Consider the following 27,701-nt stretch of genomic DNA (forward strand, 5'->3'; position numbering starts at 1 on the left):
TGCATTCTTAAAATGTATGAATACGAACTTGTTTTCTTTGCATTATTTAAAATTATTTGAAGCTCCGCATCTTTTTTGTTATTTCAGGCATTTCTCATTTTCTGCAAATAAATGCTCTAAATTACAATATTTTTATTTGGAATTTGGGAGACGTGTTGTCCGTAGTTTATAGAATAAAACAACAATGTTCATTTTACTCAAACATAAACCTATAAATAGCTAACTTAGAGAAACTGATTCATAAACTAAAGTGGTGTCTTCATTTTTCCCAGAGCTGTATATAATAAAACTTAAAAATAACCAATTCTGTTCAATCTTTTGTGTCCTGTATATGTATATAATACACCCTGGTTCAATCCTGAACCTGACTCAAAAATCCAGAAGATTTTTTTTGTGTCATGTACATGCAGATAATAAATTCAGGTTCATAAGTGAAACTGAATTGGTTCGAATGATTCTTTGAAAAGAACCGATTCAAAAATCCGGCTGAAATGTTTGTGTCCTGCATATACAGTCTATGGTGTCCTGTGAACCTGATTCGGTTCGAATGATTCTAAGAAAAGAACCGATTCCGGTATAGGAATGAAGGCAGTTGGCGGGAAATGTGGAGCAGGTTGAGAACTGAATCAGAGGAGCTTCAGTCAGAGGAGTGATTTAAAAATGGTAGGACTTTAATACTGTGTTTAATATCTACTTTAATAGATTTACAGTAATAAAACATTTTACTGGAGGTGAAAATGAGCGGATTGTGTGATATTAAACACAGTTTTAGGTAGTTTTAGGTGCGTGGTTTGTTTGGGTTTGTTTTTAGCTTTAGCTAAATCAACAGCGTTAATTAACAGTCTAAGAGAAAACCATAGGCCTCACATCGCTTTAGTATAAATAACGATCTATATTAAAGTTTAAAAACTTTATTAATCTGCTGGATTTGTAGTCAGAGTTCTCTTAAATACAGCCGCTGTTGGTGTAACGTTAGTTTATTAGTTACTGCAGGTTGTGGTGTTTTGTCTTAGTCTTTTAGTTTAAACAGATAAAATCAGTGAAAGGTGAGTTTGTTTTTATGTGTTTTACTGTGTTTATAACGTGATTTAAAATATATAAATCGTATAAAATGTTATTTTACTCCACCGGTTTAAAGGCTGGAGTGTCTGTACGTGGTAATCAGTTCCCGTAGTGTAGTGGTTATCACGTTCGCCTAACACGCGAAAGGTCCTCGGTTCGAAACCGGGCGGGAACACGGTCTTCATTTTTCATTAAAATTAATTAAATAACTTAATCATTTTATATCAGAGATAGTAGAGTACAGCAAACAGTAAAACAATAATCACAATAATACTGTTTTTATTTCTTTCTTTATTTCAAAATAAAGGCTTAGTATCTCAAAATAAAGAATTTGTACCTCAAAATAAAGACTTGGTACCTCAAAATAAAGACTTGGTATCTCAAAATAAAGACTTAGTATCTCAAAATAAAGACTTGGTATCTCAAAATAAAGACTTAGTATCTGAAAATAAAGACTTGGTATCTCAAAATAAAGACTTAGTATCTCAAAATAAAGACTTGGTACCTCAAAATAAAGAATTTGTACCTCAAAATAAAGACTTAGTATCTCAAAATAAAGACTTAGTATCTCAAAATAAAGACTTAGTATCTCAAAATAAAGATTTAGTATCGCTGAATAATTACTTAGTATCTCAAAATAAAGATTTACTATCTTAAAATAAAGATTTACTATCTTAAAATAAAGATTTAATATCTCAAAATAAAGACTTAGTATCTCAAAATATCAAGATAGCATGTCAAAATTACACAGTATCTTGAAATAAGTAAGTTGTTTTTTTGACATACAAAGTCATTATTTTGAAAGGCTATTTCGTTATAAATTTCATTATTATTAGTCCCTTAAAAATGGGAAGCATCTCAAAATAGTGAGATAGTATCTCAAAGTAATAACTTAGTATCTTAAAATAATAAAAGAGCAGTTTACACATCAATAAGGAGAAAATATTCACGTAATTGCCTAAAACCATATAAAAGCCTAAAACAATATATCATAAAAGAAATCATTACTGGAAGAAAATACTGGCTGAAGCTTCTGGGTGATTTTTATTTTTAAGTCTTTTTGAAATTTTATTTTGGCCACAATGTAAATAATAAAAATTATTAGTGTTTGTTGATTTTAAGATTGCGTTGTCATCTGCCTAATAATGTCAGTTTTTACTAAAATTTTACTCTCTGAAACAGTCGAAGAAGAAAGGACTCAGTTTGGAAGAGAAGAGGTCTCGTATGATGGAGATATTTTTTGAAACAGTAAGTAAATTAATTTAGTTTTTTTAAGTAAACTGTCAGTTAAATTTACAGTGTTTCTGATGTATTCTCTTTAAAAAATAACTAAATTATTGGAGATTTTTAATTCCAGCTTTAGTTAGGACTCATACTGTAATTCTACAGCTCTGGGAGGCAGACAGAAGCCCCCAACTGGTTTCCACTGCAGTGACTGTCTGATTAAAACTGTATTATTATTTTTTCAGAAGGATGTTTTTCAACTGAAGGACATTGAAAAAATTGCTCCCAAATCCAAAGGAATCAGTAAGTAGTGTCATTTATGATAATTAAATGTTTTTTACATTATTTAAAATGTTCTGCATTGTAGATTAAAGCTCCACTAGGTAGGATTGAGATTTTGTGATCGTGGGCTCCCCCTACAGTTGCAGAGTGTAATAAATGTTTCAGGCGGATTAGTTTCTCTTTCTTGTTTTCTGGCTTTTACAGACATATTGGGTCTCTTTCCAGCTTCTGCCAGAGTGTCTGTATGTTAGTTTGTAAAGAATGAACCAGTAGTCCTTGTAGAACTGTTAGAACTAAAGGTCGGAAAGCAGGTCGCAGTTCTTGCGAGCGTTGTTCGCGGTCGCCTCAGAAAATTTACAGTCTGGTTTGAGCTCAGAGGCGCTTCGGCACAGACACGAGAGCACCGTTATTCCTCCTATTACACCTCAATGCAGCGCTGCAGTGAGTTTCACACTGTAATTTTACTTCTTTAAAAAGATAAAAAATCAAGAAAATCCTACTTAGTGCTGCTTTAATACTAAACTCATCCAAACTATAAAAAAACATATGGAATTATTTAGTATTTATTTTTAAAGTAGCTCCTCCTGTTGTTTAGATTACCAGTTTTGCACTCTGCTGCATTTTCTCAGTCAGTTTTATGAGGTAGTACTCTAATACATATTATGAGAAGCAACAACTACTCAACTAAATAAAGAAAAAGATACTTTAAGAAAAAATGAAGGTCAGTCAATCCGAAAAGAAGAATTTTATTAACTTTGAAAGTATACTCAGGCGCAGTCGCCACAAAAACCATCAAAAACATTATACTGATGAAACTGGCACTCATCAGGAGTTTCCTCTGTTATAGAGGATAAATTAATCAGAGTTACCAGCATCATAAACCACAAGTTAACAAACAGCTCCCCAGATAAGAGCATCTAAATACTTCACATTTTGGTTTATTTAACTTTATTTTTAAGTTACTACATGATTCCTTATGTGTTCCTTCGTAGTCTGATTACCGTATTTTTCGGACTATAAGGCGCACTTAAAAACTTTTAATTTTCACAAAAATTGACAGTGCGTCTTATAATACGGTGCGCCTTTTGTATGGATTTTACTCGTCAGGTTGTAAGGAGCAGTAAACACACACTCCGTGCAGCATTATAGAGAGTTTCAGTGCTATACAGAGTCCAGAGCCGTGCAGCTCCGAGGCTGAGCAGCAATAGCATTAGCTAGATGCTAACCGCTAAGCTAGCTAGCTTATTCACTGAGATCAGTATTATCTAAATTTTACTCGTCAGGTTGTAAGGAGCAGTAAACACACACTCCGTGCAGCGTTATACAGAGTTTCAGTGCTATACAGAGTCCAGAGCCGTGCAGCTCCGAGGCTGGAGCAGCAAATAGCATTAGCTAGCTTATTCACTGTTCAGAGATCAGTATTATCTAAATTTTACCCGTCAGGTGTAAGGAGCAGTAAACACACACTCCGTGCAGAGCCGTGCCGCTCTGAGGCCGGAGCAGCAATAGCATTAGCTAGATGCTAACCGCTTAGCTAGCTAGCTTTTTCACTGTTCAGAGATCAGTATTTTCTAAATTTAGCACTTTTAATACTGCTGGAGCAGTATTATTAGAGTTAGATGCTAATCGCTAAGCGTTCACCGTTCAAAGGTGAGTTATCGGCCTGTAAGTCTGTGCTGCTTTGCCTGGCTAGCATTAGCTAGATGCTAAGCGCTAACTCTCTCAGAGGTGAGTTTTATCAGCCTGTAATCTGCTTGTTTACCGTGTTAAAACAAGCTACGGGGGACGAATCGCTAGCTAATATCTCACTGTCTTACCAGAACACGCAGGATTACTCAGTGTAACGCTGTCGTTTAAGTTTGGGTTAACTTTACTAGTTTAGGTGACTAGCTAGCGTGCTAGCGGATAGCTATGCTAACACTGGTGCAGCAAGCCTTAGTGGACATCTGGAAATCTAAGCTTACTGTAAATAAACTGAAGCACGTTACTCACCCAAATAAACAGTTTTCAGGAGAGGAATCTGTGTAGATTAATATCCAGCACTCGTTTGACTTTGAAAGAGCTAACAGTTAGATTTGTATACTGAGACGCTCCACCGGCAAGCGACCACCCCCGGTGGGGGAAGGGAAACTTAACGCGCCTTATAATGCGATGCGCCCTATGTATGGAAAAATAGCAGAAAATAGGCGTTCTTTGATAGTGCGTCTTATAATACGGTGCGCCTTATAGTCCGGAAAAATACGGTACTTCACTCTTCATTTACTATGTAGGGAAATAATGATACTGTATTTAAGAATTTTAAATACCAACTTCCACTTTAAGAAAGCAAATAATGTTATTTTTCTTTTGCTATTTTAGCCCCGATGTCAGTGAAGGAGGTGCTGCAGAGTCTGGTGGATGATAACATGGTGGATTCGGAGAGAGTGGGCACCTCTAACTATTACTGGGCCTTTCCCAGCAAAGCGCTGCACGCTCGCAAGCACAGACTGGAGGACCTGGAGAAGCAGGTGAGCTAATGATGCTAATGCTAACAGTAGAAAGTGCTAAACTGAAGTCAGTGACTTATTTTGTGAAAGTTTTGCTTCTTGGTGTTCAGACTGTTAGAAGAGTAACAAACATGAAAACCAGAGATCTGTTTGTGATGCTCTGATCAATCAGATCCGAAACTGGCCATAGCCAGAAAGTCATCACTGGTGTACTGAGTAACATATGTAGAACAGGTAAACCAAGGAAAACCACAGCAGTTCAGTAAATAAAATCCCTAAAACAACTATTAGTGACACCCAGCAACAACCTCAAGAGTGCAGGAGTGAAGAAATCAACATCTAATGTTCACAGAAAACTTCATTAACTAAAGTACAGAGGCTTCAGCAGAAGATTAAACCACTATTAACAAGAAAAATACAAGGACTATAAACAGATAAGGCACCAGTGTGATGGAAAGGGCTGGAGAAATAAAGGATCTACTCATGATCTCAAGCATACCAGCTAATCTGTGAAACACGTTGGAGGTAGTGTCATGGCTTAAGCTTGCATGTCTTGTGTTTAAATTATGTTTTTTTTTTTTTTTGTCTGTTCCAATTCTTTTGTTCATAAGAGAAATGGGTGGGTTCAGAAAGAAGGTGCTATTTCCTGAACTGTGTATCAGTTCCAGATGTAAATATGTGGAAATAAAAACCAAAATATTCATATTTTATGTTTCCAGTCTACAGCAGAATTAAAGGGACTGGTCTCACTGTTCCTATAAAATCTAAAATCAGTAAATGATCAGTACAATGATCGTTTGTGTTTTATTGTGTTTCAGAGACAGTGTTTGCTTGTTTTATTTCATGTATTTTTTTAGACAGCATTTATTAATCCCAGACAGGTTTGTGGGTTAATTTGCTCGAGAGAGAAACTTAGTTATGCTGCAATATGGGGAAATAGAAACATCTTTCCAAATATGAAAAGCGTGTACTAGTTTGTTGTAAAATGTAGTTAAAATGCAAAAAAAAGTGAAAGGGAGATCCTCTAATCATCCTTGGGTATCTAATTTAGGTAAATTTAAACTAAGTATAAAAAAAAACATTTTCTTTTAAAGTCAAAAGAGTGCTGGATGTTAATCTACACAATTTTCTATCCTGAAAACTGTTTATTTGGGTGAGTAAAGCAGTTTCGTTTATTTATAGTACAGATAGGCTTAGATTTCCAGATTTGCACTAAGGCTGGGTGCAGCAGCATTAGCAGCTAACCGCTAGCGGTAGCCACCCGACAGAGCTACACTGAGGAACCCTGAGTGTTCTGGTAAGCCAGGGTGATATTAGCTAGCGGTTTTTACTACATAGCTTGTTTTAACGCAGTAAACACACAGAATTAAGACGGTATTGGTAACGTTATTGAGAACCTGTGGGGCATCCTTAAAAGAAAGATCTGGGAGGGTGGGCGTCAGTAAACCTCAAACCAGCAGCTGTGAGAGACAATACTGACAACACTCAGAGATATCACTTGATATATAATTTGATCTGTAGATATAACATTTGATTTAATTTGTCATTTTTTTTATCTGTTCATTCAGCAAATGACAGTATTCGATTTGAAATTATACACATTTTTACATAATATTTTGGGTAACATATTTTTGCATCTTTTCAAAATATCAAAAAGGAATTTCCAGTATCATTATTAAAATATAATTTTGAAAATAAAATCCTTGAACAAAATGACTGTTTAAGAAAAACAATAAATTAGACACACATAATGATCATCTTTTTTATGTCTATTTCCTACAAACAGCTCTGGAAGAAATGAAGAGAGCACTTCAGTTTCTGAATCAGTTTCTCTGGTTTTGCTATTTATAGGTTTATGTTTGAGTAAAATGAACATTGTTGTTTTATTCTATAAACTACAGACAACATTTCTCCCAAATTCCAAATAAAAAATGATCATTTAGAGCATTTATTTGCAGAAAATGAGAAATGGCTTAAATAATAAAAAAGATGCAGAGCTTTCAGGCTTCAAGTTCATAAACATAAAGTTTTAAGAGTTCAGAAATCAATATTTGGTGAAATAACCCTGGTTTTTAATCACAGTTTTCATGCATCTTGTCATCATGGTCTCCTCCACCACTCTTACACACTGCTTTTGGATAACTTTATGTCTTTACTCCTGGTGCAGAAATTCAAGCAGTTCAGTTTGGTTTGATGGTTTGTGATCATTCATCTTCCTCTTGATTATATTTTAGAGGTTTTCAATTTGGTAAAATCAAAGAAACTCATCATTCTGAAGTGCTCTCTGCATTTTGTAAGCTATAATTAGACATTGGCAGTGATTGTTATTTACAGTGGCAAATTGTGCTTTGTAAACATCACTTTTCAGCAGCATATTCTGCAGTCCTGATAACTTCAATCCTTTAATACAAATACCAAACATTTTATTTTAATAGTGTAAAAGTATTAATAGTGTTAGCAGTTTTTTTTTTCAAATGCATTATTATATCGATGATTATACACAAGCTTGTGTTTTTCACAGTTACGTGTTTAAATTTGGATTCAGTAGAATCAAAGACCCTCATTTCTTCTCTCCTGGTACAGAATGAAGAATCAAAACAACGGAAGACAGCTCTTCAACAGGCTGTGGAGAAAGCCAAAAATGGACGACAAGATACCGTAACTCAATAACTCTCTTTTTTTATCCTTTTTATAGAAAAGTCCCATAATACCATAAAACTACAAGGAAAATGCTACATTTGTGAGCATTTTCGCTACCATCTTGCTGAAAATTTTTCATGTTTCTCAAAAAAAAAAATCTATTTAAATGACATTTCACTATTCTCCTCTATCCCAACAAGAATCTAACTCCCTATTAGGGCTGCACGATACTGGGAATATGTTACATTACAAAAAAACATTACAAAAAAAAAAAAAAATATATATATATATATATATATATATATATATTCTTTTTTCTGCAATATATATTGTGATATTAAACATTGCAGGGCCCATGACGTCACCAGACGCTTCTCAGGCAGCACCAACCTGTCACTCACACAGACACAGAGACAGCGCTGTGTATCTACTTCTTCTGTCAAGAATCAAAACATTACCACATGAAGTGGTTGATTTAATTGCCTTTTAGAGACATCACATGTCCTGCGATGTGACATTTGGGCTAGCAAACATGCTAACATAATAACATTAGTGGCGAGCTAACTATGTTACCGAGGAGAGAACTAAGGTTAGTGGAGAGCTAGCTAACATACTGACTTTACCAGTGAGTTAGCTAAGCTACCAGGAAGAGAACTAAGGTTAGCGGAGAGGTAGTTAACATTAGCGGCGAATTAGCTAGCATGCTAACATAATAACGTTAGCGGCGATATAGCTATGTTACAGAGGAGAGAACTAAGGGTAGTGGAGAGCTAGCTAACATACTGACCTTACCAGCGAGTTAGCTAAGCTACCAGGAAGAGAACTAAGGTTAGCGGAGAGCTAGCTAACACTCTGACCTTACCGCCAAGTTAGCTAAGCTACTGGGAAAAGAACTAAGGTTAGGGGAGAGCTAGCCATCTTTAGCGGTGGGCTAGCTAACATGCTAATCTACAAACATTAGCGGCAAGATAGCTACGTTACCGAGGAGAAAACTAAGGTTAGCGGAGAGCTAGCTAACATACTGACCTTACCAGCGAGTTAGTTAAGCTACCGGGAAGAGAACTAAGGTAAGGGGAGAGCTAGCCAACTTAAGCGGCGGGCTAGCTAACATGCTAATATAATAACATTAGCGGCAGGCTAGCTAACTAAAAGGTCTAAATAAGTATTCGTAGAAGATTATTTGTAATTATTTATAAAGAAGATTTTCTCCCAAAGAAATATTGACTACGTTTTGGGGTCTTAAATTATATTTATTGATGTTTTAAAAACGTCTTATTAAGCATTAAATTTGACTTTTAAAATGGTGCAAGAACCCTGAAATAAAACATTGTGCTTTTATTGATTATTCCCAGCACTAACGTGTTCACTGAAAGCTGTGTTAGGTCTTTACTAATTGCCTAACTATGATGCAACACGATGCAACTTAATGCATTCTGTTGCTACACCCATATTATCCAGCAACAAATGCAATATATCCTGTTTAATCTTATAGCGATTCCTACAGCTATAACGGATTCATATGGATCACGGATCATCCGTGGCCCTTTACACCATAGACTGTATATAGCTGGACAGAGCATCGTCTCTTAAAAGTGAAGCCACCACAGGTCGGGCGCCCCCTGCTGTTCGGCTGCAGAAAGCTGTGTAACTCCACCCACCCCCATAGGTTTCAATGGCAAAACAGACAACTTTCAATCACGTTTTTTCTAATATGCTGTAATTCTACCTTCATTATTTAAATGCAACAGCTAGTGTAACCTCTGCTTTTATTGTTAAATTTTTATATCCCCACAGAATTCGTTTTTTAAAACGTTATTCAGCTCTATTCAAAAAAGGTGTGGTTATTGTAAAAGGGCTGGTTATGGGTGGGACCAATAACAGACCGTCAGCTCCGCTCCGCCCCGCTCTGCAGTCTGTGACCGTGAGGCAGCCCTCAGGGGCGGGGTTATTCAAATGAGTAGGTTGCTATCCACAGCCTTCTCCTTCCTCTGGTCTCTACTGCGCAGAATCAGGTGTCAGGATCGCCAAAATGGAGGAAGATTTTGGCTTCATTTTCATTGAATGAATGGGAACGGCGACACGGCGTCCATCTTTTTTAACAGTCTCTGCTTTACACCAGTAGTGGTGTAATATTACTGCAGTATTATCTGATCTGCTGGAAATGCCTGATGATGAACGTTTGTGTGTCTGTAGAAAGAGAGAGCTACTCTTCAGAAGGAGCTTCAGTCTCTGAAAGAGCAGAGAGAGTCGCTGAGAGCCGAGGTGGAGAAATATAAAGAGTGTGATCCGGAAGTGGTGGAGGAGATGAGTGAGTATATAACAGAAACACAGTATTGTAGGTGTCTCACAAAGCAGGATTCGTCATTAAGCCCAAAATAAGATTTGTTTAATAAAAAAGTCTCTTAAGCTCTATCCGGACTGGATTAGTTTCTCAGGGGGGCGTCTGTAAAAATATTTCACACTTTTACTCAGTGATAAAACTCCTGCATCCGGACTGCAATTGAAAAAACAACAACAACAGGAGGACCAGTGAGTTTTTAGGTTTGCTCGGTCACTTGACATCATCGCGTTCAGTAGCTCCTCCATTTCCACTCGCTGTTGTGTTTTTAACGTGGATCTCTGTGGAAACGCATGTCAAAATTTTATTTACGGTGTGTAGCAGTGGACAAATAGCTGTTTTATTAAACGCGAGGAGACGAAACTCAGAGATGTGTGTCCGGATTCAACTAAAATTATCGGAGGACCACGGAGTTCAGAAAAAAACAGTGGATAATTCAGCCTGTAATTTTCTTAGAGGACGTCTGAGAAAAAAACATACATGATTGTTCTAGACATGAATAAAATCACAGAGGATAAAAAAAAACTCCCCATAAAAGAGAAAATTACCCCAGAACCTCCTGAGAAACTATCCCGTCCGGATAGAGCTTAAGTTTTCTATTGGTCGGCTTTGAATTTGTAATTCATTATTACAGAATAATTTTCCCCACCTCCCTATACTTCAAGTTAATTGGTTTGTATGCTGACAGTTCAGCAAGTTGCTTTTCCAGGTGTTGTGCCGAATTAAAACTATTTTTCGGCCAGAATTTGTTCCCTCATTTATGGGTAGGTGATTCCCCTCAGGTACCTTTTATTTCAATCAATCAACCTTTATTTTTACTCGAGAACACATCGAGGGTGGAGCCGAGCGTTTACAGTTTAAAACAGATTGAAAAATTAATGAGAGAACAAATAAGGAACAAAATAGTAAAAAAATATATAAATATGTATTTGTATAATATATGCATGTAAAAAGAATATAAAATAGGAAATTCTAAAAAGTAAAGAAATTATAAAATCTAAAATAAAGAAAATAAAACAATAGTATAAGTAATGTAAAATTATAAGAATGATAAGAAGTAATAAAAAGAATAATAATAAACTAAGAACAGGAATCAAAATTAAAACAGATTTTTGTTTATAAACAAGGTTTAATCCACAGTTACAGTAGATACAGAATCACCAACACGTAACGTAATCTGTTGTTCCCATAGAGACAGAATACATTTAGTCTGTAGGGGAACATTAACAGACTGAAGTGACTCAAATCTGTTTTTTTTTTTTGTTTTTTTTGCTCATTGTGGCTCAGATCAGATTTTTTTCATGGCTGTGTGAACGTGCCAAATCCATTTTTTTTTCTTTTTAAATCAGATTTGAGTCACTTTCTTATGTGGTCCTAAATCAGATACGTATCCGATCCATGAACATGTGACATAAATGTGAATGGTCCAAGCTGAATTCATGCGTCTTTTTGCTTTCATGCATTAGCATTAGCGCTATGTGCTTCTCTCGCGTACCCACATAAGTATAATATTTGTTTTATTTGTTTAACTGGGTTCTCTTTATCTGATGCTGTTTTAGATCATATTTATACAGAAATATAGAAAATTCTAAAAGATGCACAAAGTTTCCAGCTCCACTGTATGCAAAGCATATTTTTACTGGCAGCTCAAACTCCAATTACACTTCCTGTCTGTAGGAGGAGCCCATTAGCAAGAAATGCCATTTTTCCTCTGTGCTCCTTTAACCCTTCTATTATCTTTAGGGTCAATATGACCCTGTTTTATGTTTAAAATCTCTCAAAAATAATTTAAATATTTTCTGTACTCTATATTTAATGACAATCAAGTAAACATAAAATTAACATGAAATATTTTTAATGTTTCGTGTTTTATAGGATCAATTTTAATTTCTCCTTCTGTCCCTAAAGTAAAGACTAAAGATGCTCCGATCTTGGTCAAATATTATCATATCAAATTTTAATTGAGTGAAATAAAAGTGAATTTCAGTAAAGAAAGTTAAATATTTAAAAGTGAAACTGCAGCTGCACTGATTGATGCCTGTTTTTTTAAATGGATGAATTATGAGAGAGTGCAGAATTCTAAATCTCTCAACATCAAATAGTAATCTTTCAATTAATTTTTTTTGGCTGCTTTAATATTTTTTGCTTCTGCCTACAAACCTTTATTGCAATCTAAATAAAAATGTACTATGTTGTGAATGTCTGTGGCGACCTTAGACACTGGGCAAGTTCAAGCCTCTGACGGACGGGTTTTAGACAGACTTTGGGCAGCGGGATCTTTGGTTGGACCTGGCAACCCTGGCTGCAGCCTTCAGTAACTCAGTCTCTGCTTTTTTCTAGCGTTCTTAAGACAACAGAAGCCACTAAATGTGGGCTTTAAATGCTTTGAATATGTTTAAATGTATAATGAGCTGAGGTACAGTGAGTATAGGTGCCGTCTTGTCCCTTATCTGGTGTTTTTACATGTTTAGAGACAGAGTTTTAGTAATACCTATTAATAATTGTTTAAACATTTCTAAGCTTGTATTGGAAATGATTTACATCCCTTTTAATTAGGTAGATGAATGGATAAATAAATAGATCAAACCTGCTTTAATTAATTATATCTGTTATATCAGTTAAATTAAGTTATAATACAGGAGATCTATTAAACTCTTTCTCAGTTAAACATCTGATTTTTCTGTATAAAAGCAGATCTACTTTCTTCCCTCTCCTTCTGCAGTACAATTCCCAATGTAGCTAACTGATGAAAAACTTTCAAACAGAAAACAGGAGGAAAAACATACAGTATTTTAATATTTACAATATATTTGACCTAGTGGTCGTGTTGTAAGGTAAGGTGCAGAATGTTAAAAAAAAATGGTTTTATGCCCTCTGCTCCTTATTATTTCTGACATTAAACAGATAAGCATCTAAAATATTAATTTTTGGAGCTGTCTTCCTGCTTACAGTTAAATTCTGCGTGTTTATCGTGTTAAAACAAGCTACAATAGACGAACCGCTAGCTGTTAGCGCCCTGGCTTACCGGACAGCATTTAGGCAGAGCAATATCCCTAACTGCAGCTAACTGCACTGTTGAAAATACTAGAAATCTAAGCTTACTGTGAATAAACTAAAGTTCTTTACTTAACAAATAAACAGGAGAGAAATCTGTGTAGATTAATAACCAGCACTCGTTTAACTTTAAAAGAAAATGTTATTTTTTAAGAATTACAGTTTTTTTATTTAGGCGCCTCCAGCAATGAGACCTGCTGAATTAAAGGGAAATATGGTGAAACCCTTGTTCCTTACTAGTGCCACTTAAAGGAGAACTCTGGTGTAAAATGGACTTTTGTTGTAGTAAAACATGATAAAAAAGTTCTTTTTCCTATGATGAATAGCACACCTCCGTTCTCCCACAGCGTTCTGAGATCCAGAAATGTTAACAGTTTATCCAACAAACACTCTTCAGACTGGGTGACACGGGGCATAATTTACCCTGATAAATCACTTTTTACACCGTTATCCAGCTTAAAGTAGCTCCACACCCTGACATTTAAAACCAGCATTAATAACTTAAAGTGCACAAGAAGCTTATTAAACACCACTGTTTACATCCAATAACACTTCAGCTCAGAGTGCCGCCATCACTGTACTGATAATGACATAGACATATATATTTATACATGGACTCTTCACATCTACTTTGAGCTGGATAACGGTGTAAAAAGTGATTTATCAGGGTAAATTATACCCCGTGTCACCCAGTCTGAAGGGTGTTTGTTGGACAAACTGTGAAAATTGAATGCGATTTATAATCTGGTGCGCTTTATAGTCCAAAAACTGTGATAACCATTTTTGAGTATTAGATTAATTAAGTATTATGTTCTGCCCAAACACATGATTAATAAACCTGCCTCTTATATGAACACATGAATGAATGAACCCCAAGGGCCTTCAGGCTTTGTTCTGTAGTGGATGGAGATGATAGTTCTGCAGGTTCTCTCAGTAGGGTAGGGATGGGTTGTAGCGTGCAGTGTGTGTGTGGGGTAGAGAAACTGATGACATTGATAGTGATGTAATGTTCTGCATGTCTGTGCATGTATCTTTCAGCGATGCAGTCTCTGTGTTAGTGTATCCGGTGTGAATGTTTCAGTGCGAGAGGACGACAGCGACCTCTCCTCACCTCTTCACCCGGTTCTGCTGCTCCTCTCTCCCTGCAGCTGTTCCTCCGCTTCTTTCTCTTCAGGATGATCATCTCCAGTATGAATTTCAGTGCCAGACTCTGGTGGTCTGTGTTGAAATATGTGGAGTCAGTTTTAATTGTGCTAATTCTCGGGAGGCTGGTTATTTAGTCTAGGTTTTCAGCTGTGCTCGGATTTGGCTTGTGTGCTGTGTTAATTACTCCGCCTCCCTGCGGCTCTGTGCTCTGGAATATATTCTTTCTGCCAGCTGTCTCTGAACCATCTGCATGAGAGGGAGCGTGATTCAGCGCTGACACACATGTAGACATAACATAGATGTAGATGCATCTGGTTTAGAGGTCGCTCCGCTATACATTCGTTCCACTGCGTTTTCTGCACCTTAAAGCCATTCATTAATCCGTCCACACGAAGCCGGATATTGTTTAAAACTGAGGTTTTTGTCTCCGTTATTTTTAAAATATCTTTGTCCACACAAGCAGCGTTTTCAGAAATATCCCCGTCCACAGGGAAAAGCCATACCACTCAAAAACGCTGAAATGAACAGCGATTCTCTAGACACTTGGACGTTTTCTCGTCACTCCTCAGCAACAACTACTTAATTTTTTTTATTTATCCCAACAATTTTTTACTGTTTGCGGTAAGATCTGTAACTTACCTCCGGACAGGAGGATCGGAAAAAACTGCACACAGCGCATTTTAGTAACGTTATCTCTGCTGTGTTTGGTAATGTGAGAGTGACATTAAATTAAGCTGTGAACATGTTATTAATCCACACATTGCAGAGAGAACAGAACCAATCCAGGCGCTGTCTCTGTTTCAGGCTTTACGGTCACTAGTTTATACTGATTACATACAACACACCTGATCCAACTAATCAACTAACAACTAGCTTATCAACTAACTATCTGCCCTCACTGAGGAGAGCTGAGTAATGCAGCAGGAAAACTAGCATTACAGTGTTACTCTAGAACCACAGAGCTAACCCAGCTAACTGAAGCATCACTTAATGTAAAAATGCTTAATGTGGGGTTTCTTTCCAATGAAGGACCAATCTTAACGTGGCTAAATGTAATTACTTAAACATCGAGCCACAAACACCAAACATCTTATTTTTTCACTGCATAATAAACTTATTAGAATCTATAAACAAATCACTAACTTATAACCCACATTACTGACCCGCTGTAAAATCCAGAGAGGCTGGGGAGGAAACAGGCTGGATGGGGAGCTCCAGTAGCAGTAAATGATGTATTTTGAGTTTCTGGTGTAGCTGGTCTGTCAGTATATCCAGGGTGGTGTTGGATCAATATAATTAAAGCTCATACCGATAGAGTAGAATACGCCACTATCACTGGTCTAAGCTACACTGGTAAAACCCTTTACAGCGTTTAAAGCTGATTCTGGGTAATTCCGCGCTGTTGGGTCAATGAGGGCAGTTAACGTTAGTTTATTAGTTGGATCAGCTGGGTTTAATATGCCGGAATTCGCTGTTGTTGCGCTGAAAAGAGTCCCCTCACGGTCTCTACGCTAATGTAAACATAGTGTTTTCAGAAAGCTCAGTTTTCTCAGTCCACACGGCTCCGCTGGGGCGGAGTTTTCAAAAATTTCCACCTTGGAAGGTGTTTTCAGTGACCGAAAACACCGTTTTCGTGTGGACGGAAGGCCAAAACGGAGACAAAAACCTCAGTTTTTAAAAATACCCAGGTTCGTGTGGACGGGGCCTTAGTTTTACAAACAAATTTAAAGAGCCACTTAAACCCTTAACCACATATTTTTCATTAAAGCAGCACCAGGTAGGATTTCCTTGATTTTTTATCTTTTTAAAGAAGTAAAATTACAGCTTGAAACTCACTGCAGCGTTGCATTGAGGTGTAATAGGAGGAATAGCGTCTCTCTCGTGTCTGTGCTGGAGCTCCTCTGAGCTCAAACTAGACTCTGTAAGTTTTCTGAGGCGGCCGCGACCAACGCTCGCGAGAACTGCGACCTGCTTTCCGACCTTTAGTTCTAACAGTTCTACAAGGACTACTGGTTCATTCTTTACAAACTAACATACAGACACTCTGGCAGAAGCTGGAAAGAGACCGAATATGACTGTGAAAGACAGAAAACGAGAAAGAGAAACTAATCCGCCTGAAACATTTATTACACTCTGCAACTGTAGGAGGAGCCCACGATCACAAAATCTCAATCCTACCTAGTGGAGCTTTAATAGCAGAAAAAAGTTATTCTAAATTTGAAAATGAAATCTTTAAAAAAACGCTTTAATTATGGTAATTTCTGCCTCTGCAGCTCCTCTCAGGTTCAGCTGTTCTATAGGTAAGGATGATGTTTTCATGTACTTTGGTACACAGACACATCACAATATGCAAATCAATAAATCTAACAATAATACCGCCTCCCTGCTGATGTCCAACCATATGCATCTCACCTCTAGAAGTTACAGGTAAAGTTACAGGTATACAGTGAATAATGAATATTTTTAAGAAGAACTACTCAACTAAGTAAAGAAAATAATACTTTAAAAAGAAATGAAGGTCAGTCAGTCTGGAAAGATTGTTAAAATGATGAAACTGGCTCTCATCAGTATTTTGGTTTGTTTAACACTTTTAAGTTACTACATGATTCCTCAGGTTCTTTTATAGTCCGGATCACTTCTCTATTCATTTACACTATGTAGGCCGGTATATATATATATAAAAGAGCTCTTTGCAACTCTTATAATAGAACAGTGGAATAAATTCCCTCTGTGTTTCCTGCTTCCTGTATTAAGTCGGTGTAAGCGTGAACCTTCTGCTGGCTTCCTGTGTGGCACGCTTGGCCATAAACTGGTTTAGAGGTGAACTGGAGCTCTCACCTAGAGCTGTATGTAAGGATTAACACCACGGCTGTGTGTTTTACTGGGTGCTGAAGGCCACGCCCGCCTGCTCCAGACTTCTTTTATGGTTTTGTGCTGCAGCGTGTCTCAGCTCGCTGCTGTGAAGCCGTGCACTGAGGTGTAACTCACGTTCACATCGTTGCTAAAACAAACACAACACGTGTGATTTAATCAGGACTCAGCAGATAATATGCAGCAAGCTGGATTAACCCTAATAAACTGGAGAAATATAGATTGTTACTGTTATTAAACATTGACTAATCATTTAAAGCAGGTATGTTATTTACACACAGCTATATATATATATATATATATATATATATATATATATATATATATATATATATATATATATATATATATATATATATATATATTTAGGGGTGAGCAGTATGGCCCTCAAATAATATCACTAGATTTCATGGTATTTTTGTTGGCGTTATGACAAAACATTGATTTCGTACCTGGGCTGGCCTGAATAGCGTTTTTTGAGCTCCGGATATTCGGCACTAATTGGTAGCGAATATTTGAATATTCATTTTTAAAAAGACGGATTAAAAACAGATTAAAGTACGAAAAAAATGCAACTCACGGCCCCCTTAATCCACCTCAAAATGGAGTTTGCGGACCCCCGGCCCAGGAAAAAAATTGCTTTATACAAACCTGTTCATTTTAGACTCACTTCAAGTGCGTTTTCTCCTCTATAGAGACTCTCTGACTTGGCATCACTTGTTTTTGTGTGTGTTTAGTTCAGGTGTGTTCTCGTAATAAACGTGTTTCTTGAGAGCTGTGAGGTGATTCAGCGATTTCCCACAGTGAGAAATCCTGTCATTTGTGACCCCGTGTCGCTGATCAGTCATGTAATTGAAGAACTTGTGTAGTGTGAACCTGGCCTAAAGTATAAATAGCCTTGATTTTTATTAAGAGACGTTGAAGAAGTGTTGGTCAGACAGTATCTGTTAGAGTAAGGGTTAATATCTGGGGGCTCTTGACAGTCTGTCCAGGCGTCCGTGCCAGGACCCGCCGCTCTGCAGCAGCGCCAGGTGCCGGGTTTCACTGAGCCGGCACATTAATCTGCCGTTTTTCCAGTGTGGGTTTGTTCCAGGGCTGTAATGGATGTGCAGCCGGGGCATGTAGCGGTGCTCTGCTGACTGTCTGAATACAAGCTTCTACAGAGCCGGCGGACGGCGGTGGATCTGCTGCTGTGATCTGCAGCCGCCTTCTACCTCAGACTCAGATTATTCAGGCCAAATGTAGGCGGTGTGGGAGTCGCAAAGACACAAAATGCTCACATTCAAAATAACAAACATTTCTGTACCATCGCACCAAAACCTCATTTAATCCTTCATTTAATAAAATGCTCTTAGGCCTGTATAAACATTACAGGATCAGTGGATCAATAGAAAAGCCTCAAAATCAAGTTACATTTACAAACACTTAGACCCAATCCCATTTTTAATTTGTACCACTACTTTTTGTTTTCAAGTCTAACCCTTTCTCCTGGAACAGAGTTGAAAGAGGATGGGGGGAGGGGCTCCGAGTGGTCCAGCGGTCTAAAGCGTTCGAACCCCCACTCATGCAGCATGCCATGAGAGAGCACAATTGTCCTTGCACTCTTTCTGGGAGGGTACAGTAGATGGCGCTCTCTCTTCCCCTCATCACTCCTAGGGTGATGTGGATCAGCACAAGGCTGCGTCTGTGAGGTGATGCATCAGAACCAAGTCGCTGCGCTTTCCTCCGAGCGTTAGCGCAGTGATGCTACGGTAATGATGCATCAGCAGCAGTTCAAAAAGAGGCGGAGCCTGACTTCACATTTATTGGAGGAGGCTTGTGCTAGTCTTCACCCTCCTGGTGTGTTGGGGGCATTACTGGTGATAGACAGGGTCCTAATGAGTGGGTTGGGTAATTTGCTGCACACAATTGGGAGAACATGTGGAAAAATTAGAAATAAAGTTATAAAAAAAAAAGAAGAGGAAGGGGTGAAAAGATTTAGGAAACCCTTTAAGAACCTGATACAGATATATGGTTCTATTGTACACCGTGCTTAAGGTTGCATTGCGATGTTCGTTGCTATTTTGCACCCCGTCAACAGTCTATTTTCACGCCTTGTGCCCGCATCCATATATTAGCCTTGGAGTTTAGGACTATATTAACGCTGATAGGTTAAGTAAATATGTGGTGTGTTTCTATCTTGGCGGCGGGAAACACAGGTGCACTACTGATTGGTTAAAACCCTGACAACAGTCAACAGTCAGCCGCGCAACAATGACTGGATTACTGTGCGCTTTAAAATGCCAGTCAGCGAGCGTCTAAAACTTGACTTTTGTGTGTATTGAGCTGCACAAGTCGTATTTTTTGCGCACTCATGATACCAAAGACACATCGACACGGCCTAAATCGCAATGCACAATTGACCAGTGCGCTATAGATTGCTAAAATAGCGCCCATAGGGCCCATATAGCGTTATAGCAGTGGAGCACTAAAGTTCAGCAACCTAACTGATGCTGATTAATAGGGGTGTGACGAGATATCGTGCCACGAGATCTCGCGAGATTAAATGTGACGATATTTCTCGTCAAGCTTAAACCTGTCTGCAGGAGAGAAATAAAAACAGTTTAATGTGGACTTTTTAAGAGGGATCTGGCAACCCAGTAGCAGCGAGTGTGAGAGCAGCTCTCAGCAGAAGAGGAAAATTCGGGCATTTGTATAGAACAGAGGTCACTAATGAGCGGACCGCGGTCTGGGTCCGGACCCAAACGTTGTCCAATGCAGACCCAAACCGATAAACTACTGAGAAGGATTTAATTGTGCGGCGCAGTAAACTCACAGACCAATCACGTGTGGGGTAAGATCACCAAACGCTCTCTTCAGACAATCAGATCTGTGCAGACGCGGTAAGGAAAAAAAAAAAAAAATTAACACACCGCTCCTCACGCGGGATCGAACCCGTGTTGTCAGGGTCGCGGAACCGCGGCCGTGAAAAAACGCCTTTATAAGGAGAAAGGGAGAACGAGAACGGGCGGAAACTAGTCACGCCGAGCGAAAGAGAGAGACAGGGGATAAATGTAAACAAAATCTGTCCAGAGAGGCATTTCTTCTTCTTCTATATTTTTACATCATTCAGTTCAAACAACCTTACAGGATATAACACTTAATTATTTAATATACTTAAATACCCCTGATATAGAAGATGCTTCTGCTACTTTTAAGTTGTAGGTCTGGCTGCATTTTGGCTCCATTGAAAACAATAAACGGTAACAGAGTGACCAACAAGACACAAACAATATATAAATACTGTATGTAAATCCTACACGTGACTGTTTCATAGGCAGCTGTACTAATCCCTTATCTTTGTACTGTATTTAAAAACATGTTCTGTCTCTGTTTCACTTCAAGCAGAGTCTTAATATGACTGGTTATCAGGGCCGCTGCTAAGGTTTTGGAGGCCCTAAGCATAACTGGTCAGGGAGGCCCCCCCCCCAAAAAAAAAAAAAAAAAAAAAACACACACACACAAACACAAAAGGTTTACGCAAAATTTTACTATTTATTAAAATTACACATGTAACTGTGAATATTTACAACGTTATAAGTAAGGCCAATAACAGTGAAGAACAGCACAAGAGTACTATTTATAATGTATAAATAATAAATGAAACGATGCATGTCTATTTTAAGCAGTGGACACGTCATTTACACAAGCCAGCCTTAAAGGTTATGAAATTATCGTTTATATTCGTGGTGTATTTATATCAGCCTGTCAAAATCTATAGAGCTGTCTGATCCTGCTGTCATACAGACCATTTGGACAGTGCACTGACGGCATTAGTCAATAGGTAGGCTACTCTGTTTATTAATTTTTTATTAAAGTCACTAAAAATCTTCAAACTACACTACTACTATTTGCAAACGTGCCACGTGCCTTGCAATACCCAGATTAGTTTCTAGTTAAGCGTTTAAAGCTACCAAATCAGCAAAGCCAACGTAACTAGCTCAGGCAACACCACTGAACATGAAGTAATCAAAACTATTTAAACCTTTATCATCGAAGTTACTCACCAGAAAGGGATGCATGGGCCTCATCTTTCTGCTTCTTTTTCTTCTTCTCAGCTCCAGACTCAAACCGTCGCTTCATAGTTGAATTACCATTTAGTAGCAACTTCGCGCGGTGAACTTGTCTCCTGCCAAACTCAAGTAGCGTTGCTACTTTAGTTAGGACTAAGGTTGCCAGATAAGTTACGATTTTTCATCCTATTTGTTTATTTTATTTTAAGTTTTTAACTTACACAAATATTGCACTGGACAAGTTTTTGTATAGAATGGCCACATACACTTTAAAAATGGTTAAACATGCACAAGATTTAGCGCCTCCATGCATTTTTTGATTATTTATTTGACTGGAAAATGTCACATCTGGCAACAACCAACAGAGCAAACCGAGCCGTGCCATTTCAGGCAATAGGGGTGGGGGCATTATATTATGCACAAAAATAATAACGTGCCGCTTTTAAGTAGTAGAGTAGGTGCCCCATGCAATGTTTAAAGACAAAAAAGATGAGCGTATCATAAATAATTCACATTGGGTTTTAAATTTAATAATGTCATAATTTCAACACATTTCATTCTCAGTCAATTTGGCTCCCTGCAACTGCAAAATGGTTGAGGCCTAACGCTGGCTGCGTTGTCTGCGTATGCAGAGCGGCGGCCCTGCTGGTTATGGCTCTGCATAGTTAAATTACAAGAGATTTAGGAGAAAAAACACAAACCATAGACTTAATATGGCTGGTTATGGTTTGCACTTATTGTTTGCACTATATAAGACCTTATTTTTTATTCTTATTTCTATTCCTTATAGAATCAATGTGTGAGAGAAACCAGTCTGTTAAGTTTGCAGTATATGATTTTTCTCCAAAAAAAAATATAGTTTTCTTTAAAATTTAATTTTTAAATCTCGTCTCGTCTCGTTATCGTGAACCCAATATCGTGTCTCGTCTCGTCTCGTGGTATTAGTGTCTTTTCACACCCCTACTGATTAACTAGTTAACTGAATGTTTGTTTTTGTGTACGCCTTCAGAAAGGGGCAGGGAGTGCAGCAATTAATTATCACAGTCCATTCCTTTATTCCTCTGTGTTAATAAGCTGAAATTAGCTTTTATTTTCTTTTATTTTTCTGTTCCACTTTAAATGCTGCATCCTCTGCCGTCTGTTGCACCATTTAAGGTGGATGGGGAAAGTTAGCTAGCTTTCTAGCAACTGAGACGAACTGATTTTTTTTAATACATTGAAACTGCACATTAAATTATGGTAATATAGTGGTTATTGTAATTTTTGGTCGATTGTGCTGCTCTGACTTGCCAGTGATTCTCACAGTCCTCTGTTTTTAGATCTAAAACTCTCAGCGTGAAGGACCATGTAGCCTCAACACCTACAACCCCTAACCTACCCATAAAGCCTAACAAGAATTGAAACACCCCAGAGTGGTTTATTTTTGGTAAGAAAGCAATCCGGCCTCCATCCGACCCGACTATCAAATATATTTACTCCTCATGTTTGAGATAAATGGCTGTACAGGTGCAGTTTAACCAGATTTATTACCCAGATAATTTATTACTGCAGTGTCTCTATTAACTAATGTTAATCTCTGCTGCTGCTCCATGCTAAGCTGTTTACACACTGAACATGGTATGTGCAGCACTCACTGCTCACGACCTCATGGAGTATGTTTTACCATTAAAAAACAATAGTTTGAAAGCGCAATGTCAATTTTTTTTTACATTTAGTATTAAAGCAACTTCCTAATTACTAATTAATATTAAATAATAACAAATTAAATGCGACAAAATTTTGTTCTGCATACACAATCCAAATACACATGCAGGTCCAGACTAGGGCTACAACTAATGACTATTTTAATATTAAAAACTATTTGTGGATTCCCCGCTAGACTGGAAATTTGGGGGTGTGTTTTTTTTTTTTTTGTTTTGTTTTTGGAATACAGTTATTTTCATCAGTTCTGCTTAAAAACCTTCATTGTAAACCGTTCTAAATAAAAGCATACTGTGTTTTGAACATCGTTGGCAACCTTAGACATTGGGCTAGTTGAAGATTCTGCCGGGCGGGTTTTAGACAGACTTTGGGCATGATTTTTTGCTAAACTTGGCAACACTGGCTGCAGTCTGTGTTATTTTAATAACTGTTTTTTTTTTGTTTTTTGTTTTTTTACTTCAAAAACAACATAAGCCAATAAAATTTTAATTCTGAGAATATGTTTAAATGTATAAAGAGATGATATACAGTGAGGACGGGTGTTGTCTTGTCTCTTATCTGGTGTGTTTACATACTGTGTGAGACCATTACACCTCCCACAGGGTGTAGTCTCCCCAAAACAAATTAATAATGCATCGACAATGAAATCAACATATTTTTATGTTGTTTGTTTATGTCGACTTCCTGTGATTACTTTCTAGCTGTGACCAATATGCAGCATGCTCGCGTTGTTTGTTGAAATGCATTTTGATGCACTTGCGATTTTCCTTGTGTCAAACCAAACCATTTAGGAAAACACACAAGTTATAACTGATTTGAACTTGAGAAAAAAACTACAGCTGTAAAATAAAACCCTTAAAGAAAAAGAAGAATTTAAGGAGTTTTTTTTGCAGCAGTGACTGTATTTAACTGGGTAAATTGTGATGTACATTTAGCTAAAATGATCCCTAACGTGTTTTTCTGTTTTCTGCAGGGAAGGAGAACATTACTGCAAAGGAAGCTGTATCCAGATGGACCGGTGAGTCCTGATTCAGTCACACAAATTTAATCCATTTCCAAGCTTTCACTTTGATTTAGAGTCAAATGCTTGAAAAGCACAGCTCTCTGAGGAACCCACTGCAGACTCAGGAGGAAATTTGGATCTTCTTTGTTTATATCAACAATCCATCCAACAATACAGAACCAGTCAAAAGTGTTTTTTGCTACATAGTAAATGAAAATTGAAGTGATCTATCAGACTATGAAGAAACACATAAAGAATCATGTAGCAACTTAAAAGTGTAAAACAAACCAAAATACTCTGCGAAGAAGCTTTTAGGTGCTCTTATCTGGAGAGCTGTTTTTTAACTTGTGGTTTCTGAGGCCAGTTTTAACATCAGCTTTTTGAGAGTAGAGTCATCTGGAATATAGTCTTTCAGTTAACAGCTGTGCTGAACTCATCAAGAGTTAATTACTTGAATTTCTTGTCTCTTAATGTGTTAAAGAGCATCAGTTGTAAAGTTGTGAAGAGGTAGAGTTACAGGTACACAGTGAATAGTGCATATTTGAGTAACGTTCTAATCCACATTATGTGAAGCAACAACTACTCAACTTAATAAAGAAAAAAATACTTTAAGAAAAATTCAAGGTCAGTCAATCTGAAAAGAGGAATTTCAAGAACTTTGAAAGTATCCTCAAATAAAGATTAAACTGGCACTCATCAGGAACGCCCCAGGAAAGGAAGAGCAAGAGTTTCCTCTGTTGTACAGGATAAGTTCATCAGAGTTACCAGTTTCAGAAACCACAAGTTAAAGGAGAACTCTGGTGTAAAATGGACTTGTTGTAGTAAAACATGATAAAACGTTCTTACCTTTGATGAATAGCACACCTCCGTTCTCCCACAGCATTTAGAGATCCAGACATTTAAACAGTTTATCCAACAAACACCCCTCAGACTGGGTGATACGGGGCATAATTTACCCTGATAAATCACCTGTTTACACTGTTATCCAGCTCAAAGTAGCTCCACACCTCCTTGCTAGATAACGATGTAAAAGGTGGTTTATCAGGGTAAATTGTGCCCCGTATCTCCCAGTCTGAAGGGTGTTTGTTGGATAAACTGTTAACTCTGAAAGCTGTGGGAGAACGGAGGTGTGCTATTCATCAAAGGTAAGAACTTTTTATCATGTTTTACTACAACAAAAGTCCATTTTACACCGGAGTTCTCATTTAATAAGAGCATCTAAAAGCTTCTTCACAGAGTATTTTGGTTTGTTTAACACTTTTAAGTTACTACAGTTAGTATGCATCACTATTCACTATTTATTTACTATGTAGGAAAAGTACATAAAATACTAAAAACACTGAAAAAGAAGGTATGTCCAAACTTGCAATTGATGTGAATCAGTTATTAGACACTAAACATCACTAAATATATTGCATAACAGGACTATTTGTGTATCACACAAGAGTTTATTTCACAGAGATTTACAAATATGTTTTACACTGTAAACCCAGAAGTTGTTTGAACTCAAATGATTCAAGTCTGTTTTACATGAAATTAGATATTTCTTAATAATACTCAACTATTTTGAGTTAGTTGAACATTTGTGGGCACAGATACTGTACTATTCAAACTGAGATCTTTGAGTTGAACTTAAAATAACTGAGTTTAGTCTGTTGTCATTAACAGCTTTTTTTCCATTGGCTTCTATCACAATCTATTTGCATACTGGTTGTGTCCAACCGTTTCTGATTAACACTCACCATCAGTGTGTAGTGATTCTCCCTGGGCTACCTTCGAAATAAATCAAAATCCCCTTTAGTTGTAATAACTAGATGTTTTGATTTATGCTAACTCAAGTTTTTATTCCCCATTACTTAAAAAAAATGAGCAAACCAGGTGCCTTAAAAAAGTAAAGTAAACTCAACTTATCTGGTCTTACAATATAACAAAAAAAAAATCAACTTCCTCTTTAGTTGTGATAACTTGATGTTCTGTGTTTTGCTAATTTAAGTTTTCATTCCCCATTACTTAACTTTTTTCAGGCGGTTTCCTTAATTTTTTAAAGTAAATTTAACTTATCCGGGATTACAGTGTAATAAAGATCATAATAAATCATTAAGGCATCATTAAGAATTACTGTATTTACTATTTTTTTTTTTTTAAGTCAGACCTCTATTTGATAGTAGATACTGAAGCACATATTGAAGGTTTTGAGTAACAGTAGTTATTTTAATTATGTAAATTTACATTTTAAATACATCTTTTTTTTCCCCCAGATAACGTGTTTTCCATCAAGTCCTGGGCGAAGAAGAAGTTCAGCTTTGAGGACAGTCGACTGGATAAAGCGTTTGGGATTCCTGAGGACTTTGATTACCTGGACTGACTGATTGTTCACGTTTCCTAACTGTAGATACACATCTGGGTTCAGCAATGGTTGTAGAGTGTTTTATGCTGATCTGAGGCCAGTTTACTCCACACCCTGCCGCACATGTGTTCATGCAGTCAGGGTGTGTTTGGTGTTTGAAGTCTGAAGGGTTTCTATAGTTTTGCAATGGAGCTGTGAGCCTGGTGTTGCTAGCAAACAATGGGAGTGTGTACACCACCAGAGAGCATCATCATTAGGAGTAACCTAACAGAACTGTGTGGATTCTGAATTGATGCAGCTTTATTGTGAATGATAAAAGGCGATGGTGAGAGAGGAAATGGACGACAGTGGTGAATAAGGGTTTCACTGACAATGTTTGGCCCGATGTTCCAATAATAGTAGAAGGTTTGTGTTCCGACTCTTTGCTTACATTTCTAATGACAAACCAAGTATTAAATAGCTTTTGTTTAAATGTTCCAACACCAGAAAGGGGTTAATTTCACAGTGTATAAGATAAATCCTCATTTAAAGAAAGACTGCATTAACCTCAAAACTTCATAAAAAAATAATAAGAATTTGCTGCATTGTTGCATCGTTGCTGCATTCTGTTTTGCTAATATCCACATAGTTTTTGACGCTCTAATCTCATTTATAGTAAATAAATATGTTCAGAACTGTATATATTCTGTGTATGCTTTTCTCCTGAACATCCCTGGATCCTCTGAAAGCCAAAATAGGAATGTTGCTGCTTGAAAGTAGGGCTGCACTATATTGGAAATAATATTGCATTTTTTTTTACCAAATACTATGCACATTTAAAAAAAAAATCTATGGGGTATTATGTTTCTCAATCAGCAGAGAGAGAGAGAGTACAGTAGGTCATGCTGCTTCTCTATCAGCAGCCAGAGTCTGAGAGAGAGAGTACAGTAGGTCATACTGCTTCTCTATCAGCAGCCGGAGTCTGAGAGAGAGAGAGTACAGTAGGTCATGCTGCTTCTTCATCAGCAGCCGGAGTCTGAGAGAGAGAGTACAGTAGGTCATACTGCTTCTCCATCAGCAGCCGGAGTCTGAGAGAGAGAGAGAGAGAGTACAGTAGGTCATGCTGCTTCTTCATCAGCAGCCGGAGTCTGAGAGAGAGAGAGAGAGAGTACAGTAGGTCATGCTGCTTCTTCATCAGCAGCCGGAGTCTGAGAGAGAGAGAGTACAGTAGGTCATGCTGCTTCTCCATCAGCAGCCAGAGTCTGAGAGAGGGAGAGTACAGTAAGTCATGCTGCTTCTTCATCAGCAGCCAGAGTCTGAGAGAGAGAGAGAGTACAGTAGGTCATTCTGCTTCTCCATCAGCAGTTGGAGTCTGAGAGAGAGAGAGAGAGAGAAAGAGAGAGAGTACAGTAGGTCATGCTGTTTCTCCATCAGCAGCCGGAGTCTGAGAGAGAGAGAGAGAGTACAGTAGGTCATTCTGCTTCTCCATCAGCAGCTGGAGTCTGAGAGAGAGAGA

General features: G+C 37.5%; 1 protein-coding gene and 1 non-coding gene across 2 annotated transcripts; both read left to right on the top strand.

Annotated features, from left to right (window-relative positions):
* Nucleotides 1–509: 509 nt before the first annotated feature.
* On the top strand, nucleotides 510–26,885 carry mnd1 (meiotic nuclear divisions 1 homolog (S. cerevisiae)). Its single transcript, XM_022667209.2, has 8 exons — nucleotides 510–663; nucleotides 2,245–2,310; nucleotides 2,532–2,589; nucleotides 4,927–5,075; nucleotides 7,638–7,712; nucleotides 9,888–10,002; nucleotides 23,830–23,874; nucleotides 26,118–26,885. The coding sequence occupies exons 1-8, from the start codon at nucleotides 661–663 to the stop codon at nucleotides 26,222–26,224; spliced, it is 618 nt and encodes a 205-aa protein (XP_022522930.1). The 5' UTR covers nucleotides 510–660; the 3' UTR covers nucleotides 26,225–26,885.
* On the top strand, nucleotides 1,165–1,237 carry trnav-aac (transfer RNA valine (anticodon AAC)). The gene has a single exon. It is a non-coding gene; the product is annotated as a tRNA-Val (tRNA).
* Nucleotides 26,886–27,701: the final 816 nt, after the last annotated feature.

The sequence above is a fragment of the Astyanax mexicanus genome, chromosome 25, assembly GCF_023375975.1.
Source record: "Astyanax mexicanus isolate ESR-SI-001 chromosome 25, AstMex3_surface, whole genome shotgun sequence".
NCBI lineage: Eukaryota > Metazoa > Chordata > Actinopteri > Characiformes > Acestrorhamphidae > Astyanax > Astyanax mexicanus.

What these genes read in the sequence shown, in the direction of transcription:
- mnd1 (XM_022667209.2), top strand. An exon ending in TGGAGGACCTGGAGAAGCAG is followed by an intron (nt 5,076 to 7,637) that starts GTGAGCTAATGA and finishes CTCCTGGTACAG; the next exon opens with AATGAAGAATCAAAACAACG. An exon ending in AAAATGGACGACAAGATACC is followed by an intron (nt 7,713 to 9,887) that starts GTAACTCAATAA and finishes GTGTGTCTGTAG; the next exon opens with AAAGAGAGAGCTACTCTTCA.